The following is a 21,046-nucleotide window of genomic DNA, read 5'->3' as shown; positions in this document are numbered from 1 at the left end:
GGCAAGAACTGCTAATAATATCCTATGAAGTAAGCCTGATAATACAATCTTGGCATCTCCTCTGATTGTGATTTTTTTTTTTTTTTTTTTTTACAATAGTGCATAAAAATCAAATGGGGGCATTGTTGTATCTTGGTGATGTGGATTTATGGTCCCAAAGAGTTTACCTTCTAATTAAATATTAAGCTACTGTGAGTTAATTTAACAAACTATGAGACAGAAGATGAAAGGAAGTGAATGATGAGCTGAAGCAGCCATACAGTCTACCTATGTGAACAACGTTGTGATTGGAATTCCTTGGAAGTTTTTCATCTTCATGCTCGCAGCAGGTTTGCTTTATTGTGCTGCTAACAATCCCTTGCTACGGTGTTGTCATATTATTTTCCTTTGAATATAGCGATGGGATAGCTATTGTCTCAATTATTTTCCTGAGAGAAACTATGTAGGGTTCCTTACACAAGTCACTTTTCAGCTGAGCACTCACCAGGACAGTGCGTCCTTACAACAGGTTCCTGAAATCAGGGAGAGTGGAAGAGGAAAGGGAGGAAGGGTATGTGATTCTTCTGCTATAAACCTAAATGCAGCATACCATATAGTACAGATAAATTAAAACACTGTAGACATTAATACTGTGTTATTTTTGAATTGAGATGTAAACTTTGACTGTAAAGTTCATGTTTTGAAACAAGTTCTTAAATCTCATATTTCTTTATTTTTATCTGCTGTGTTTTTTATTCTTCATCTCAACAAAATCTCTGCTAAAAGTAGCATTGTGGTGTTAACATATTATCTTTCAAAGACTACCCATTAAGTTTGATCAAAGCAAAGTGAGTGTTCTTATTGACCATCCAAACAGTCATTCTTTATTTTTTCTCTCTCATGCATTGATCATGCTATCAGAACTTGTCTTGGTGGTTATTAGAAACTGCATATATACCGACCAAGTTAAATAGTTTAGAAAGTAGTGTGAGGAGTTCCACATACGTTAAAAATATAGTGGTATGCAAATGTTGATTTTAATGATAGCCACCATAATTATCAATTATCTTGCTGACATATGAGCTAGAAAGGAATTTAGTTTGTTTGTTTTGCCTCTGAGATAGAAGATCCCTTGTATCATCTAGAGTAAGTTACGGTCTTAAAATATACACGGGTGTTTACTTTAGTTTTCTTATTTTGTTTTGGTTTTGATGTGAAAAATAATCAATTATTTTCATGACTACCTGCTACCTTAGTAGGGTGATTTGAGGGAATTCTGTACCTGCTTGGAAGGTGTCTTTTATGCTTTCCCTTTGGTGCCCTTCTAGGTCCAGAAATTAATACAAGATAAAATCCTGACTTTAGGCTTCTCTTAGTAAACCTCTGTAATTTTTAAATTTAACTTTGTTTTGGAAAGAAATCAGTAATTTAAGAGAGTAGCTATTGGAAAATTGCAGTAAGAAGCATTTGATATGATTTTAAAGTAAAACAGGGGCCTGGAATGGAGGAACAAATGAGAATATAACATGATCAAGCAAAAAATGTCTCTAGTTTTCTAATGTAAAATAGTAATAATATTTTTTTTATTTTTATTTTTTTTTGCTGCGAGTTACAAAGAAAATAATTCTCTGCTTATTTGGTTCATTTTGTGGATTGAGATCAATGAAATTCTTCCAGCAACAGCATGAAATCAATTGTAAAATAGCATATAATTCATGCTCTATATTGTAAATTATATTTTGTTTGACATTAATCACCAAGGTTTCTATGCACTGTGATGTATTTTCTTGTAACACATTTCTAGATAATGCTTGTGGATCCATTTCTAATGTCTGAGTGATCTGTTTTTCATGTCTACAACTGCCTACATTTGATCTTATGCAAATCATGCAATCAAGCAAATGGAAAACAAGGCATTGTTGCTAGAGGACCTTGACAAACAGTAGCTTTGTAGTTTTAAGAACCTCCTCCCTCCTCATTCAAATTCATGTTCGTATCTGTAGTTGAGTCCATTAATCCATTATGAAACACTTTGTACTTTAAACAGGAAAATATCTACCAAATCAGATTGTGACAAATGATTGGATCAATTATGATTTAATATGATTTTTATTGTTCAGTTTTTCAGTTTCTAGTTCTAAGTTTTTAGGAAAAATAAGCCTTTGCTATATGCAGATTCATCCAAACCTTGATGAAATCTACAGAGACATTTTAATTGATGGCAAAGCTCATGCTTTGAGTCACATTCTTAAGTTTCTAATTTCTGTATTTTCTTCTGCTCCCCCTAACTTCATTCTTTTTTTACCCTTCATCACACCAAAATATTTCTGGACTTCATCAAATGTTTATTCAGCATTTATTAGTTAAAATAAATCATCATTCTTAAATCAAGATCTCATTTGATCCTGGTCACATGTGGCTTTTTCCATATTTTATCTCTTTTTTTTATCTCTTTTTATTTATTTATTTATTTATTGCTTCTCTCTTTCTTTCCTCTCTCAGCATCCTCTTGAATTGATCCCAGAGGACTTTGCTGCTCCTTTGTCCTGTGTTTCCATTCCATCCATTCCATGTTATTCCCATTCCTTTGATTTTTTCCTATTTCCCTGTCATGTCTTTTTGCCTTTTCCATTCCAAGGACTGAGACAGACATAATAAAGTCAGTCACACTTTTTTTTAAGGAGAGAAATAAAACATTTGCATTTTCCATCTTCCATTCTCTTGATTCTTGACCAAGTTCCTCCCTCTTCAAATTTAACTAGGTACTTCCAGAAACTCTTACTGAAACAAGTAGTCTCATCAACTAGGGTGTGCATCAAATCATGTTTTTTCAGTACAAGCTACTTTTTCAAAAAAGCAGTTAGTTGATGAAGGATTTTCCTTAAAGATGAGAAAAAATATCCTTCTCTCCTGCCATCCCAAATCTCTGCACAATGAAAAGAGTCATCTACCATAAACAAATGGAAGAGGAGAAATCCACTTTTTCTCTTCTTCCTTCTCTTGTGGTATATTCACACTTAGTGTAGCTCCACAAGACAATGTCAGTTTAAAGAGAGGAATGTGCATTCATTGTTTACAATGATATAAATTAAATAGGTGCCACAGATTACTTTTGGTTGATCATTTGATCATTTTTAAAACTAAATTCCTTCTGGTCACTTTTTTACCCACACAGAATATGGAGTACAGAGATTTATCTTGAAGTTTTCCATTCTCCTCTATACTTTTTGTTGTTTCCTTGATGGCAGCTGGGGGGAAACGGGGACGCAGGAAGGTGTACACTAATGAGGGCAACACAGTTGGTGCAATGTATGGAGTTTGCTTTCTCTGCTTTCTGAGCCAGCTTGAGCACCTGCTCTGGAGTGTGCCTTCCCCCTCTCACCCACATAAGCACTGCTTAACCCTGGTGGAATCAGACCCATTATGTTGATTAAACTTCTCACTGTATTACAGGCATCCCCTTGATGATTTTTTTTTTTTTTTAGTTACAACATTTTTTTATTATTATTATTTTTTAACTCACATTTTGCCATGTGCTTCATAGGAGGGGTACCACAGAATAGCTGAGTTTTCAATAAAAATGAAGGAATTCATGTGTCCTTACAAAGACTGGAATAAATCAGAAGGAATTCCATTGCAGCTGGGACTGGGGACATTAGATGAAGGGAAAAATAATGAGAAAGAAATTGGGTATATGGCATTTCTGCTTTAGTGATGCCTTTGTCATCCAGTTGCAATTTTTGAATTTGTGTTCACAAATATTTTGCATAAAACGATCTTTGGGTATTATTTGTTTCTAGAAACACTAGCATTTGTTATGTCTTGCAAAAATGCAGACTTCCTCTGGCTGACTAAAAGTTTGCTTTTATAAAACTTATTTTACTTGTATACGTTAAAGAGTTGCCAAAATCTCAATCATAAATTCCTTCTTAAAAGATTTGCTCATTAAAATCTGCAATTTGTATTGCAATGAGAATGAAAATGGTTAGAAAATTCTATCTGAATTACTCTCCTACTATAATTTTCAGAAAAACATTCTTTATTAGTACAGGATTCCTAAGGAATAGCTACAGATCTTTTGGAATATTTGTTTAGCAAAGATTATTCACCATTTTCTGCAGTAATTTAAACTCGGTTAAATTGTAATAAATAATGACTTAACAGTTGTTTTCCTATAGTATTAGAAAGGTAGTCTCTTACTGAAATGTATATTACAAATTTTTGATGACGACAAATAGGAGAGAACAGGCCAGCCTGAGTGGTGGCGACGGTAAGCTTCTGAGCTTCCTTTGTGTTCATGCTTAAAGTGAAATTGCATGGAGTGAATCATTGTGTGTATCAATGCTTGACATTTGTATAATGTACAGCACATTTTGTAGAAAAATATAATCTCTCTGTTAGTGAACCTATACTTGTTTTCCATTAAAATGATATGATTTAATCATGTTAAGGGTGATCATTTGCCATTGTAGTAAATTAATATGGTATGTAACACCAAAGAGTCTCCTGTGTAACTGTTCTGTACAATGCAGCTATCTCAACCAAAGTAAGGTCCCTAGACCTGTTAGTAGTCCAAATTTGCAGTTATTTGCCATTAAACAACAAACACTTGTCACTGTTCCGGGACAAATCTGAAACATTTGAGAGACAGGTTCCCCTTCCTCTTGCTTTTCTGAATTACCTACCCTCTGAAAGTTACAGAGAAAAAAGATAAAATTAATATGCAAAGTAAATTTGCATTTTCTTTTTTTGCCCTAGATTTAGCAGTTTTTACGCCACACCAATTTCTGCTCTCTGCCTGCACGCTTGCTGGCTGTACAAACAGTTCTCAGGTCACCTTGTTTACAGCACAGCTGCCACCATCTCATGTAGATGCCCCGGTCCTGACAGTTTTGGATTCTAGAACAATATATGTACAGTAAGTAAGGATTTCTTTTTTCCTGACAACACAATAGTGCATCACTTTATTCAAGAATTCCAGTGAGTTCAATCAGGGGAAGGGTTTGTGACATAAAATTAAATTTATTATGATTAAATGCATAGAAGTGATTAGTTTAGTGGTTCTGTGCACCTTCTGATTATCACTTGCCAACTTAATTTCCATTTTGTCTTTACGCAATCAGTATAACCTACATATGGGCATAGCCTCTGCAAACTTCAGTGCAGGAAATGTTCTGGTGTTATGTCCATTTTGTAGCCCTTGCTTTGTGCATTATTGTAATCATTTATCTACTGCGTACAAATACTGCATTAGAGTATTTGCCTTTTATTTTTATGATTGCACAAGTATGTTTTCCAGTTCTTAAGATAAAATCCAAAAAGTCACAGTTACATACTTTTTTTTTTTTTTTTTTTTTCAGTATGGTCTGAATCTTTCTTGGTCTTAATCATATTTTGCTTTTATTTGCAGATGGAATGAACCAATAGAAGTAAATGGAATTCTAGATCGCTATATACTTTATATTGCCAACAATGAGCAGAATTTTACAAAGTGGAATGTAATCTATAACAGCACAGAACTTTTTCTGGATTTTACTATTCAGCAGCTTTTCCCGGGTACTGAATACCTCGTAAAACTAGCTGTAAGTTTTAAAGATGTGTAATAGAGGTGTAAAATGGTGAGAATGATTCCGATTTTGTTAACATCTTAAATAATGGTTCGTGTGTCTGCTTTTTAACCTCTTCTTTCTGAAACTAAGGTTGATGAGCCATCCCGAATAGAGATAAGTGTTTTTTATTTCAAAACGGGCCCTCAGAAATGTGTATGTAATTTAAATACAGATTTTCTTCAAGGATACCTTGAATGTTAATTAATAGAGAATTGACCAGAAATATATGAAAGACTTAAAAATATTGCCTGCCCCCAACATGTGAAAAAATGTATTTGAAAATGATGGCCTTTCATGTTTTATACCATAAGTATTTGATTTTTCTTCATAAAATCCATAGACAGAAGGAAAGAGCAGAAAGGAAAAGAGTTCACTGTAAAGTAGCAGTTTGTTTATTCACAATATTTTAAAAGACCTCAGTGTTTTCATTGCATTTCTGTATCAATGGTTTTGTGATAATATGGAGAAGATTCAGTTCACTAACAAAGCTAAAAATATGTATATAAAAACATGAGATTGTCCCTTGTTTTAAGCACACTGTTGATTTTATAACAATACCTTTATAAGGATATTTGCTTTGATAAATGCCATAGAAAAATATTCCACTCTTGATTATGAATAAATTTACATTTATGACTGGGTATGCATTCTTTTTTTTTTTTTTTTTTTTTTTTTTCCTTAACATGCTCTTGAATGTTCTAAATACTATGCCACAAAAAAAAAAAATAAATAGAATACTTTCAGGTAATGATAAGGATCTGACTTGAACTTGAAAAAAACATGGATATTCAGTCTAATTAAAGCTTACATTTGTGCTGAAATTAATTCATTTGTTCCTAGACATTTCAGCATAGTAAATTGTATACCATATAAAATATTACCATGTCCAAAACTGCAACAGTACTTCAGCAAGCACTTTAAACCTTCATAAGCAAGCAAGACTATCAAAAGTATTTGTGCTGTCCTGCTGTGCCACAGCTTTTCTATGCTCCTGCACAACTCCTGAACACAGGCACAAGGAGAAAGAATCAAGAGAGAATGAACAACTAGGATCTGGAGAGCAAACAGGACTGCCTCATTTGTTAGCTCTGCCTTGGCATATAGTTAAAATAATGAAGTGGTGTGTAGATTTTGTTTTTATTTCATTAAAGTGTACAACTCTTCTCAAAGTTACTGAACACATTTTTAGGAACCCTTGGTCTTTATATTTTAATTCTCTCTTTTATATATCTATAAATATATATATACATTTGGATTGCATCAGCGATAACCAGAAACTGAGAGAAAGATAATTTCTTCAGGTGGTGGTTAACCAGATAAAAGGGTCTGTTATAGGCAGGTTAAAGATATGTGTCCTTACAGTTTTGAACATAGCAAGTCTAAAAGTACATGACATGCCCATTTTTTTTGGTATGGTAGAAGAGGTAGTCTGTACCCATTTGTACCCACTCTATTTAGAACTTGTCAGAGTAGTTTGAGAACTACTCACCAGATGTGATCATTGAAGTTCCAAAAATGTCCAGCCCATTTGGATGCACTAATCTAAAATTCCACTACTTAAAGTACAAATGAGCTTTGTTTACTGATTTTCACTAGAGGAATCAGAAATTTCATACACCAGCAAGTTTCCAAGATACTAAAATTGATCTTCAGGAAATTCAAGAAATAAATGAATGGGAAGCCTGCTGTTAATGAACCCCTGATTTAAAAAGCCCTCCACTTCTAGGCAAAACTCAATGGAATGCATTTAGGAAGAGAGTGAGGAACACAGGAGGAAGAGGTCTTCCAGAGGTGGCTTTCTGGACTTCTTCCTGAAATCAGTAGGAGCTAAATCATTTGAATAATAATGTAGCTTTGCTGGAAGTATGATGTTCTTAAATATTTTTATTATCAAAATGTTAAGAATTATTTGAGCATTTGTTTAAGCTGACTTATTTTTAAACCCAAACACATTTAAAGTAAATGCCATTTTTGGATGTCCCCAAAACTGAAGTTCCATTCTTTCATCATTATTTCACAGCCCAAATTGAACACAAGGAGTCATTCTTTAGTTGTGTTGGGAGTGTAATTTTCAGTGAAATGAAAATGATCTTGGTATATAAAATAGCCTCTCATTTACAACTAGTTCTTAGTTTTACCCATGGGGCTAGTATATGCCTTTGGAGCAGAGTAGAAAATATGCTGACAGTTCTCTGATTGGAAATGCACTCAGAAAAAGGAAATTGAAGCTAATCCTTACACATGATTAAGAGAAGCATTTTATTCCTGGGTATCTAGACAGGAAGGTGGTTGTTGTTTTTTTTTTTTCTTTTTGTGGTGATGATCCAGAAAGGACTGCCTGTCCACTTCAACACAGAGTCAAAAAACAAATGTTATTCCATAAGTTTTAATTAATGAGTATCTGAATCTTTGTTGAATTCAGGTTTTAATTTATTTTATTTCAAAAAAAAAAAACACATAAAAGATAAATCAAACAAAATATTTAAATCAGTACAGAATGTATTATTGTATATATATATATATTTAACTTTTATAGCAAATCCTGTCTCTTGTCACTGATCTTAGTGCAAATAATTGGAAAAACAGCATATGTAAGAGGTAGCTTCGTAGTCTTATGTTTCTGCATGTGAAACTTTAAAAGCCTGATATATGAGATGATATGCAATTTCTTGCACATCGTGTTGCTTCATAATCAAGCAAAATGTAAAAGTGGTGTAATCAATCTTTTCTTCCCTGGTAACTGAAATACAAATGATTTGACTATTATCCATAAACATGCAATAATAACTGTTACATATTGATTTATAATAAAGTGTTTTTTCACTGTTTTAATTGCATCTGCACAACACTCAGTCTGCTGTCATGAAGTGCAGAACTCCAAGTGTCTTTTTTTTCTTTTTTTTTTCTGAATGACTATTCATCAAGATAATTTTTAAGAACACTGCAAGTTGGTCAGTATATTGTCTGAAAGTTGTGAGAACTATTTAGTCAATTCCAAAAGAGTTTTTCACTATACATGATATATATTGTACTGTAATATTCTTTAACTGTTTCTGCAAAGGCAGTTGAAATCTAATTGTGATTGTGACTCAGTCAAATGCAAAATACTGACTCAAACCTTAATGTACGGTTTTATCAATTTGATACCTAAAAGCTAAGTATCAAAAATAGCACATTTCTTGTTAAGAGGTGAGCAAATCTATGATAGGAATCTTTTATGAAAATCACAGACTTAATAAGTTCAGATATATAAAAATATAAAACTTTACAGAAATTAATTGCTAGAGTAAAAAATTTTTGGTATTAAATTGAAATATGCTTGCTTGTTGTGCTTCATATTTTAAGGCTTGCACTGGAGGTGGATGTTCAATAAGTGAAGCTAGCACAGCTGTAACCGATGAGAGTACACCAGAAGGTGTTCCTGCGCCGAAAGCCCAGTCATATTCATCTGACTCTTTTAACATCTCATGGGCTAAGCCTGAGTATCCGAATGGTAAGTGAACTCTTTTAGCCTCAAGTTAAAAAGATGATTAGTAAAGGTAAATTAATATTCTAAATGGCAGCTTATATGTGGTGCTTAATTTTTAATGATCATTTTAGCACATAAAATACCTGAGATAGTATCATTGTCTGCAGCTAGGAGATTGTGGTTTTCAGCCTTCTGTATGGTTTCAGCGGCTCAAAAGTGCTCCCTTTTGATAGTTCTTGTGTACTGCATCTCATTGTTTAATGTTTTCTAGGACAATTGAGCTGAGGAAAAGGCATTCTTGGAGAATATCCATCTAGGATGTTCATTCTACCCTCAAATAATGCATGAATTTCTTTTACATTAATTGGTATGTTATAACATTAGATGTATTCTGTATAATCATCTTGGACGTGTATAGTTGCGTGGCTGCGGAAGTTAAATAATACACTTCCTTTTGTTTAGAAATATTTTCCATTGAGAAATATCCATACATAACACTTCCGAGCAAATGTTTAACCTTATTTTATTATTATGCGTATGACAGTTTATATCACATCAGAGGAAGTTATGCAGAAATCATTGAATGTAAATGACAGAAAAGTTTTCCTCATTGGGGTATTGTATTGGTATATATCTCAGTTTTTTCTTAAAGTAGTTTCACATGAATTTCATTTTTCCCCCTGCTTTCAACTGTGGAAGGACACAAGCTGCCTGTACAACTTCACTACAAGGCACTTGAAATGGTTTCCGAAAAATTAGTGATTGTAAGGCTACATATATGTAGCATTCCATAAGATCTTATGTTACTTTTAAGAGGAAATAAGAGCATGTCATCTGCTGTTAAATAATATATTTGATAATTTATGGTTCCTTGTATGGGTGTCATTGCTAGAAGATTTTGCCTCCTGGACCCTTAGAAACCCTCTCATTGTGTTACAAATACCCCATCAGTGTCTGTGGCTTAGAGGAAGGAAAAGAAGGGAAGGGAAAAAGGAAGAGGGGGGAAAATAGAGGGAAGAAAGAAGGAAGGTCATATATGTGGCTTAGTGTCCAAGCCCTGACCCATTTCCAAGTAAATGGACATTTTTTACATGTAATAGTTCATACCAGGACCTGATCTTGTTATCCTTGTATTATAGGAAAAGACATCCAAATGGTTTAGAGGGTGGTTTAACTAACCAATGCATATATAAATATATAAATGCACACATATGTGTATTTATATATGCCTATCTACAAGACAGGATAAAGACCTATAGTTTGATAAATTAAGTTCCTTGCACTTCCTTTAAAACAAGTGCAAGTTAGGAATACATGACTAAACTTGACACACTGGAGGAAACGGTTGCCATCCAGAGGGACCTTGACAGGCTTGAGAGGTGGACTGGTGTGTACAACATGCAGTTCAACATGGCCAGGTGCAAGGTTCTGCATCTGGGTCAGGGCAATCCCAAACATGAGTACAGGCTGGATGATGAGTAGTTTGAGAGCACCCTGAGGAGAATGAGTTAGAGGTACTGGTAGATGAAAAGGCAATGTGTGTTTGCAGCCCAGAAAGCCAGCCATATCCTGGGCTGCATCAAAAGTATGGCCTGCTGGTCAAGGAAGGTGATTCTTCCCCTCTACTCCATTTTCCTGAGAACCCCACCTGGAGTACTGCATTCAGCTCTGGCCCCCCAGCACAAGAAGGACATGGGCCTGTTGGACCGAGTCCAGAAGACGAACATGAGGCTGGAGCATCTCTGCTATGAAGACAGCCTGAGAAAGTTTGGGATGTTCAGCCTGGAGAAGAGAAGGCAGAGAAGGCTCCAGGGAGACCTTACAGTGTCCTTCCTGTACTTAAAGAGGAAAAGCTAGGGAAAGCTAGGGAGAGACTGTTTATCAGGGATTATAATGATAGGACAAGGGGTAACCATTTTTCACTAAAAAAAAATATGGGTTTAGATAAGATAATAAGTAAGAAATTCTACACTCAGAGGGTGGTGAGACACTGGAACAGGTTGCCCAGAGAAGCTGTGGATGCCCCATCCCAGGAGTTCAAGTGCAGGTTGGATGGGGCTTTGGGCAACCTGGTCTGGTGGGAGGTGTCCCTGACTATGGTGAAGGGGATGGAGCAAGGGGGATAGTAGATGGTATTTAAGTTCCGTTCCAACCTAAACCGTTCCATGATTCTATGAATTTGCACATTGTATCTTCTTGTTAATACAGTGTTTGTTGTACATGGTCTGACTCTCCTTTTAAATATAATAAATAGGTTATTAGAAAACAAAATAATTATGTTAGGAAAGCTGCGAATCCACACTAGATGAACAACAGCTGTGAAATGAATCAGAAGAATTTTATAAAATAAATTATATATTTCTGTCCCTTGTAAGAGTATTATCTGGTATTGCTACATCTTCCCATTATTTGAAGCCTATGGAGAATTCTTCCCTTGGAAGTGTTGTCATTGTTCAGTAATGTATGGATATCATGTGTGTGGCAGTTAAACATTTTTGTTGCAGCCAGAATTGGTGGAAGGGACTCAGTATAGTTGGCTGTTGTCATGGAGAAGGGCTGCTTCTCTTTCCACCTATGACCTCTTGCCAAGTACCTGAGAGAGGAAGAACTGCTGTGTCATGAGAATTTGACAACCATAAGGGCACTGGGGCCTTCACTTTTTCAGCATAGTGTGGTCTCACTTGCACAATAGTCAACAAAGGTTATATGAATTTTGTCTTTTCCTTTTCTTCTCCTCCCCCACCTCTTTGAGAGTTTTAAAAAGACTATATAACTGATAACACACTTTACCATGATCCTACTTCTTTTTTTTTTTTTTTTTTTTTTTCAATTTCCTATGTGCATCGCTTATTTCATAAAAATAATTAATAAATTAGAAAAAAAAAAGTTCTAAAACTTTTCACGGAGTAACTACTTAATCAGGAAAGCTTGCGTTGTTCAGTAATTTTTACTTTTAATTTCCAGAATATCTTTTGGGCTGCCTAGTGGCCATATCATTCATAATCACTGTCTCTGTCAGTATTTTAAAACTGTGTGGGAGGCTGAAGAATACTGTGGTTGAGAAGACTGAACTATGAGAAAGACCAGCAAAAGGTTCTTTCCGTTAGATTTTGCTGCTTCAGCATTTTAGTGATGTATGTTCATGGCTGGAGGTTAATGAGTTCTAATGTAGCTCCTTTTTTGCAGAAGAATAGAAACTGTTTCCCACTCTTGACTTAACTGGTTCATACTTTCAGTCTACTAGGCATAAGTAGCCCATTTTGAAATTGCTGATTTTTTCTTTGTTTCAGGTGGAAACCTCTGAACTGCAACAACTTGCATGTCATAAATTGTCATCTCCTTGGTAGATCTCTGCAGCCATTTCTTTCTCTTCTTTCTTCTCACACTATATGTAGAAGTTACTATGCATTTCCATGGCCTGAGGAAGCTCTTATTAGGTGTTGCTGATGCATTTGTTGTGTAAGCTGACTGGGACAGCATTGCACAGCCATAGACTTTACTATGCTCTCTTGATATATATATGAAGTCTACCTGCCTGTTATCAAATAGACAAAATTAAGGGGGATTAGTATGCCACTTTTGAGGACACTTATAGCAAATAGTACTACAGGCTACTTGGGTTCTTCAGAAAAATGGCACAATAGGGAAAAAAAAGTTAGCTTTGAGACTTTGTGGGCTAAGGGGCAACCTAGACGTCAAAGGGTGATGTTATTTGAACATGGACATTGAGTTTCTGGCCTACATTTTTGGTGAATTTAAGGTCAATTTATATTTTGTGAAAAATTATTCCATATAAAGTGGGAAAATGTACACCTATTTCTCTGCCTAAAGTTGCTTCAGATATGTCAGGTGTAGAAAAAAGAGATTTGGAAAATGATATGGTGAATATGTTTTTAATGCACATTTTCTTTTATCTTATTTTCAAAGCAGAAATAAAATAGTTGAGGAGGTATGACCCTGAGGCATGTCACTTAACAGCAAAAACACTTTCTCCTAACTTCTGTCCACATACATGTCAAATGTGTAGAGAGTTTTATTCAGTTTAAACCTAAATTGCACATTTGGGTTTCTTTTGTAGAGTGGAGTGCAGTATAGTCAACAGCGGTTTTGTCTTCAATTAAACCAAGATTTATTCTATCTATCTAGACTTAATTATGAATAAACTGCATCATTTCATAGCCACCTTGTGCCCCTTCTTATGCCTTGCAATCACAAATGTGCTATAATCTTCAATGTTTTGTGGATGGTAAGCTCTTCAGAAGTATCTACCAAGTCCTGAAAAATAAGTAATTTTGGTCTGTCTTTGAACCTTTTTCCAGTATGCTTTGGAAGCATAAATAAAATCAACAGACAATATATAAGATTATTAAAGGTGATTGTTCTCTGACAGTACGGGGAGGACTAACAAGAGGTCACAGCGTTGACTGTCAGACTGCTCCTCATTGTGAAGATACTGCATAACGCTGTAGTTGCAGGAACACTTTAAAAGAATAGCCCAAGTAATTATTAGTGAGTTACAGTGGGGTTTCCATAGAGGTACCTATGGCACCTACATTAATATAAAATTAGTTCAGTATGATTCATACTGTTACCATAAATATCAAAGGAAATAATGTGATTTTTCCATTAGTTAGTTAGTACCACTGCTATAAGTACTCAAAGTACTTTTTTTTTTTTTCTTTTCTCCCCTGTAAAACACATCCTTAATGACAGTGCTTATGTTTAGGGATGCCCTTATCAGTCTTAAAGTTTTTCTCTTCTGAGATGAATATGAAATATTTTTAGTTGATAGTTTGTTTATTTAATGTAGAACAAATATCAACCATTGATGCCCTTGCTTTACAAGCAACTAGATGTGGAACCCCAAGGGATTTTTTAGGAAGCCTGTCAAATATGGTAGGATTCATAGTGTGTGATTTACCAGGAATTCCTCCCACATATATTTTTCTAGTGTCTGACTTGAGTTTAGCCTCTCACTTTTCTAGAAGAGAATAGAATTAAGGAGTCTGTGAATCACTTTACCATACACAGCTCTGCATTGATTTAGCATATACATCATTTGAAGTGTAAAACTTCAAAGCCCAACTAAAACAGTTCTGTGTATACTTTTATTTATGAAGCATTTTTCCATTGAGAGAAAAATCTTTTCTCAGTTTCAAACAATATTCCTAAATGTAGATTCAAAAAATTCTGTTTTAAGCGAAGGAAAGATGAATTGAGCAATTTTTACAATATGAAGATGTTTTCTCTATTTTATTTTTTTTTAAGTCTCAAGGATACGTTCCTCAAGATCTGTCATGTCCAGAATAACTGAATGAGACAGAAGGCAATTCTGGAATATTTTGATTGCAGAATTGCAAACAAGACCAAAAGAACTTTCACTGGAAGTCTGAGTTTTCAAATCTACAGGGAAGTCTCCAAGTCCAGTTGAAATCAATGATGTACAGTCAGACCATAAACATTTGTTTTTTATTTGACCACCTTCAGTTGTATTTCAGAAAACTAGAATAGCCTCATTCTTGTCCATAATTGGTAAAATGCTGTAAAGTTACTTAAAAACATATCTGTCAACCTTATACAAAGATTCCTGCACTTGCATATGAAACCAGAAGTGGCCGTACTAATGGCAACCACTCAGCAATGGCTTAAATCTTCACTGTGAAATACTGTGTTTGAATAGAATAAGAATTTCCTTTCTCTTGCTTGCAATAGTGGACTAAGATAGTATTTGCAGTTTTTTGGAAGGAGAAATGACAACTACAACTTTGTAAAAGATTGATTGTCATTGCTTGTCATTAGATTTGTACTTTAATGTTCTTTCTGGATACGTACTCCAGCCTGTGAGTGTTCTCAGAAACCGGGATATACACACATAAAATGGGAAAATCAGAAGTTTTTCCCAAGTTCATCCTCTGAACTGGCTTCCGTTCTAATGAATCTTTCCATGGTTTTGCATTTATTGGTCTTAAGATTTCATATTTATAGAGATTAAAAAAGAATAAGAAGTGAGAAAGATGGAGGAATATCCCTGAGAGAAATGACTCTTTGTAAACTCAATATCCACAGTCTAAGCAGACCTATAACATTCAGTCTTTAGTTCATGACAGTCAAAGTACTGTGTACGTATAGTTTATACAGGGTTCATGCTAACCCATCACATAGCTTTGGAGGAGCAGAGATTTAGATATCCATATGAGATGAAGTCCCCTGTGATTTTTGAGTTTGTGTTAGTCAAAAACACCAGAAAGACCACTATCCCCTCTAGAAATCTTTTTGATGTTTGCTTTGAAATTGAATAGGTAAAAAATAATTCAGGGCTTTTTCTACAGCATACAGATAAGGAAACCATAATCAATACTACTGTTTTTTTTTTTTTTTTTTTTTTTTTTTTTTTTTTTAGAAATGTGGCTAAAACTGCAAAATAAAATAAATTAATGACGTGTCTAATTCATTTGTTGGTAAAATGCACAAAATCTGGGATAGTTATGAATGAGTATCAATAAGTTGTTTTGCATGATAAAAAAAAAAAACCTTGTTACTTATATATTATAGTTACAGCGCTTGTCTGAGTTGTCCTTCAACATTTCAATTATAATGTCAATCATTGTTTTTTCTAGGTCTAAAGCTGTTAAGACCTGTGAGTTTCTGATATGGCTTTGTGTGCCTTTCCAGTTTCTCAGCCACATGCAGAGTTAGTTGTGAAACAGATGTGCCTTGATTTTCCTAATTCCAGGGTGAAGTTAGCTGCTATCCACTAACAGGTTTATTCACGTGTAATCTTTGGAAGAGTGTAATTGTTTTTCAAAGGTTGTGGTCCACCTGTGAGGTTTTCAACAACTGAAGATGAGAGTGTGTGTTTATTCTTTTATATACACAGTACTGTTAAATAGTTAACTGCTTAACTGTGAGCTATGTGAAATACTGCCATGACCCTAATGTCTGTAGCATTAAAGGTTTTCTTCTAAATTCAGTAGTTGTATAGACATTTAGTGAGTGCTATCATGTTGTTTTATAGGTATTATTACCAGCTATGGCTTGTATATGGATGGTGTTCTGATACAAAATTCATCACAGCTAAATTGTTATGCTTATGGACTTGCTCCTTGGAGTCTGCATTCCTTCAGAGTCCAGGCATGTACTGCAAAAGGTTGTGCTTTGGGTCCATTGGTGAGTACATCAATTTGCATTCTGGGAGTGTAATAAATGTCAGATGGCAGTGAATATCAGAGTAAATGGTGATGATTCACTCTGGTCAGTACTAACCCATCTGGCAAAATATGACATTTAAAAAAAAAGAAAAAATCTGTTTAAGAGCTGCTGAAGATTTGATAGGTCATTGTTAGGCACCATTCCAAAGTAGAACGTAGGTACAGCAAAGAAAGGCAAAATTTGAAGCTGAAACGTATATTACTGAAATTAAGTAGAATTAATATGTTTTAAAGGTAGATTAGTCAGATTTATAAGAATGTAATGTAAAGAAAGAAAGAGAAAATGTAAAGAAATTTCAGTAATAGGCAAATTTCTAGCTGACTGAAAGGACTGAAGATAATCTGAGAATTGCAGGAGTCAGAAGTCACAATACAGGAACAAGGAAAATATGGTGATTTGCAAATACCTTTTCAATGCAAATATGTGATCAAAATATTCTACTTGACTTGTTTTAACAGTCTTGTACAACAATCAATTTTTTTCAGGATTTGAGAATATAGGAATATTAAATACATAGTGAAAGCAAGCCTTCTGAGGCTTTTTTTTTTTTTTTTAATGTTGTTAAACACTGTTAGATGTATAACTGTGCTGATAAATCCAGTATGATTTCATAGTGCTGTAGCTGATGAATAACTGGAATAATATGTACCATGCTCGGTTTGTTTACAAGTATAAATGAGACCTGTGATAATTCTGATATTTATTGTTTTGTTTCATTAACCTTATGTGTGCACTTTTAATTTTGTGAACAAAGGAAGAAAAAAAGGAAAAAAGAGGAAAATTTGATTGTCTTTCATGTTTGTTTTTTTTTTTGTTTGTTTTGTTTTTTTCTCATTATTCTATCATAATTTATAATATCAATATATTGTGGAAATTCTCTGGAAAGAAATTTCAGGATTTTTTTTTTTTAAATGTTGTGATTTTTTAGTCACATTTCTAATATTCTCAAGAATGCTTTCTTTCAAATTCTGGTAACATCATCTATCTCTAAGAGATGACTAGACCACATAACTGTTAAACATTTTACAGCTTGGATTACTTTGACTGATATTTACTCTTAAGAGCTTGAATGGCTTTTTGCCAGTTTCTCTTTTACATTTTTTACAACTTCTCATATACCCCAGAAGGAAAGCTTGTTTTAAGGTATTCAATGTGCAATACCCTAATCCATTGTATTAATAGTAATGTTTAAAGACAAGTCATTTCCAAACTCTGCATGCAGATAAAACATGCATGTTTTCAGTACTTCTCTCCTATCAAATAGGCATTAAAAGAGAGAACAGAACACCAGTAGTTATGGATATTAAAATATTTTTAATAGGCTTTTTTCATGTCTCCATTGAACGCCCGACTCATATCTTGACTTTTGAAATAATTCAAAGTAGGTTTACTGTAGCTGATATTCATCTGCATCCTGTGATCAGTACACAAATTGTTTTCCAAAGCTGGTGATCCATCTCTAATAAAAGGAATTGAAGTACAACATCTTTATTTAGGCTCACCTAACTGCTGCCAGGAAATTAAAACACTGCATCTTTATTTGACTTTCTGAAAGATTTTTGTATCAATTACAATATAAATCCAACATTTAGAAAGGAAGAGAAGAAAAAAAAGGAGAGAAGAGGAGAGGAGAAGAGGGGAGAGTAGGGAAGGAAAGGGAAGGTAAGGGTAGAAAGAGGAGGAGAGGAGGTTAGATACAAGATTGTTACAGTTTCTGTGTTTCAATTAGTTTTTTACTTGGGTCAGATAGTCGTGTGTTGGGTTTTTTTGTTTGTTTGTTTGTTTTGTTTTAACATGTTGTTAGTGATCATGATTTATTTTCAAGTGAAATGCAAGTCTGTAATATGTAAATTCTAAAATGCTTAAATTTAATCTCTTCCTCGTAAAGCTGAAGTATTGCTTTTGTACCTGCTCTTTTTCTGCTTAAGGGAAAAAAAAAAAAAAGCCTGGCTTAATAAGAAATAGTGTAACTTCTAATAGATTCTTTGGAGGAATTGGGGAGATTTTATATGCTGACGGTATTGAAATATGTTAATTCTTGTAAATATCAGAAGCACAAAAAAGAAGAAAATGAATGCAACAGTGGAATGCTTTGAAATGCTCAGTAATGTATTTTACAACACTGTTTTTAAACTTTAATTTCAGCATTTTTGTTTTTGCACTAACTACAAGTAAAGAGTACTGCCTTTTAAAATTAGATGGTTGACAATGTTTTTCATTCATTATTATTCAATTTCTATTGAACTTCTATAATTGAGTGTTACTTACATGTTAGCAGCATTTTTAAATTTTTATTAAATTATTAATAAACATCTGAAAATATCAAAGGATTCTGTATAAAGTAATATGAAGGAAACCAAATACAAAATGTGTTTTAGAATACTGAAATGCTGAATGTTTCTATGTACATTTTAAATGTATTTTTTTTTTACACAAAATACTATTTTTAAAGTGTGCTGCAGAGGTGTAACTATACGGGATATTACATGCATCGCATTGATTCTAAACATTATTTCATTATTTTTTATACTGAAAAGAATAGCAGTTCATAAGGAAAAGGTTTTGGTATGAATTTTCTCCTGAGAAGCACTCACAAGTTAGAGACACAATACAGCTTTTGCAACTCTCCAGGTTGTAGTAGAGATTACTACAAATTTGTACTGTTTTCAGAATATCTTAATCCTTTTCAGTAGTAAAAATAGTTGTTATTTGTTTTTCTAGTTTTCTAACGTGGTGAGTCCAGAGTACCCACATTAAACAGTATAACCATATGGAAAATTAGTTTAGAAAGCACAGTTTAGTCAAATTCTTCCACAAGGATAGTTTTGACTGAAATATCAAACTAATCAATGTGATACTGATCCAGTGAATCTGTGAAGCATTTCTTTATCTTAAAGCATTATCATTATCAGCAAGAATATTTTGCTTACTTTATTGTGGCGGCTCATCTGTTTTAAATATAATCTTGTAGTAATGTGGAGTGCATGAGTATAGAAGCACATATGGAGATATTGATGCACATCAAAGATACAGCCAGATACTTATAAATGATAGGCTTTCCAAATTTTACATGCAAAAAAAAAAAGTAAAATATTCATATTTCAAGGACAGAGAAAGTATGCTTTGTTATTTTGATGATAGAGCAGGTGTGGCATATTAAAAATTATTAGCACTTGTATGAACTTTGCAGCTGAGAGGCACTTAGAAAGGTGTGAAAACATCTTACACTTTAGAAAATACCAAATACATAATGTATGAGAAACAAACTTGTTCCCATAAATAAGGTAATAAATTATTTTGTTTCATAGCACTGAACACTTACTACAAGATATAAATAAAAATACTAAATTTTGAGAATTTTGAATGAGTATTTATTCAAATTAAAAATCTTTCATAATCACTATATTTTCTGGGTTTTCCATCATATTGTATTTTTCCTCATTACAAGTAGATCTACTTATTACAGCTTAAATTTGCTAGTTGAAATTAGAAGTTAATTCAGGGTGCAAAGCATATTTTTCCTCTATCAAATATCTACAGTAATTTTCTACATCATGTAAATGCACGTGCTTTCAGTTACCTTTTAAAATGCAGAAATTGAAAAATGTGTGGTCTTCTACATCTGCTTCCTCTCTTAAACTAAGCTCATGCATCCACACGAGGTTCCACCTGCGTTTTCAAGAAATGAATCCTTAAGTCTTTTCCAGTATTTGATTTCTGTTTCTTATGGGGGCCTTCATATAGAATATGTCAGTTTCTGGACAGCTGCAAACAGATGTAGGTGAAAGGAAAGTAAAGTGTTTAAAAAAAATATTATGACACATGCAGTGTTTGTTGGATGGTTGTTGTTTATTTTTCCCTAAAATAACTTTTCTTAAAATTTTGTGTTTCTCATTTCTTGTCTGTTTCTAAACTATGGCAATAAACCTCTAGCTCATGGTTGAATTCACAGGTAGAAGCTCGGACCATGGAAGCTGCTCCTGAGGGAACAGTTGATATGTTTGCTACTGTTGATGGGTCCAAAGAAGTTCAGATAAAATGGCTTGCCCCAAGTAAACCCCAAGGGCAATTGACCTACACAGTATTTGTCACTGGTCTCTTCTATGCTGATCAAGGTATTTTTTTTTTTTTTCCGTTCTCCTAAGTCTAATGATAGCATTGATATTCTGTTTATTTTATTTTTTTTTGAAACCTTTAACACTATTTTTTTTTTCAATTCCATTGATTATTTTAGAAATTCCAATTTTATTCTTTAAGAACTACTGCTATGATTTATGGTGCATTATATTTGTACAAACACATACATTGGCAAATGAAGATAAGCCCTCTGCACTCATTTAGTCTCTAGATATACACATGGAGTCTTATCTTACCACTTTCATTCAGATAAGGAAGCTATACTCACAAAATTTCACTTGGTTTGCTTACGTAAGTGGGAACTGTTCTTGAGAGCTGTTCATAATACAACTGATTGTGGGTAAATTTGAAATTTATATAAGTGGCTGTAGAGCCAGCTACCTAAAAAATCATGCAATGAAATCAGACAATTAAAAATAATAATAAAAAAAAAAAAAGAAAAGAAATGCAACTCTTTATTGCCATATAAAAACCAGATTCGCTATGTGATGCAAAACCTTAAAAAGTAACAGTTATTTGTTAAACCATATTCTACCATGGGCAGCTGTCTTGTTTCCACCGATGAATTTTTTTTTTTAATTCCTTTATTTTAAATAAAGTAATATAGTTTTGTGTGTAAATGTTGCTAAGAGTAGTAGAGTTA

At 33.7% G+C, this 21,046-nt stretch overlaps 1 protein-coding gene across 1 annotated transcript in view; it reads left to right on the top strand.

The window, feature by feature from the left end:
• USH2A (usherin) overlaps positions 1-21,046 on the top strand; it is a 410,836-nt gene that overhangs the window by 216,704 nt on the left and 173,086 nt on the right. Inside the window, exons 33-37 of the mRNA XM_072035514.1 lie at positions 4,738-4,897; positions 5,390-5,561; positions 8,934-9,081; positions 16,073-16,224; positions 20,219-20,381. Coding sequence (XP_071891615.1) covers positions 4,738-4,897; positions 5,390-5,561; positions 8,934-9,081; positions 16,073-16,224; positions 20,219-20,381 — 795 coding nt within the window. The remainder of the gene's footprint in view (positions 1-4,737; positions 4,898-5,389; positions 5,562-8,933; positions 9,082-16,072; positions 16,225-20,218; positions 20,382-21,046) is intronic.

The sequence above is a fragment of the Anas platyrhynchos genome, chromosome 3 (assembly GCF_047663525.1).
Source record: "Anas platyrhynchos isolate ZD024472 breed Pekin duck chromosome 3, IASCAAS_PekinDuck_T2T, whole genome shotgun sequence".
NCBI lineage: Eukaryota > Metazoa > Chordata > Aves > Anseriformes > Anatidae > Anas > Anas platyrhynchos.
This window is presented reverse-complemented; position numbering and strand designations above follow the sequence as displayed.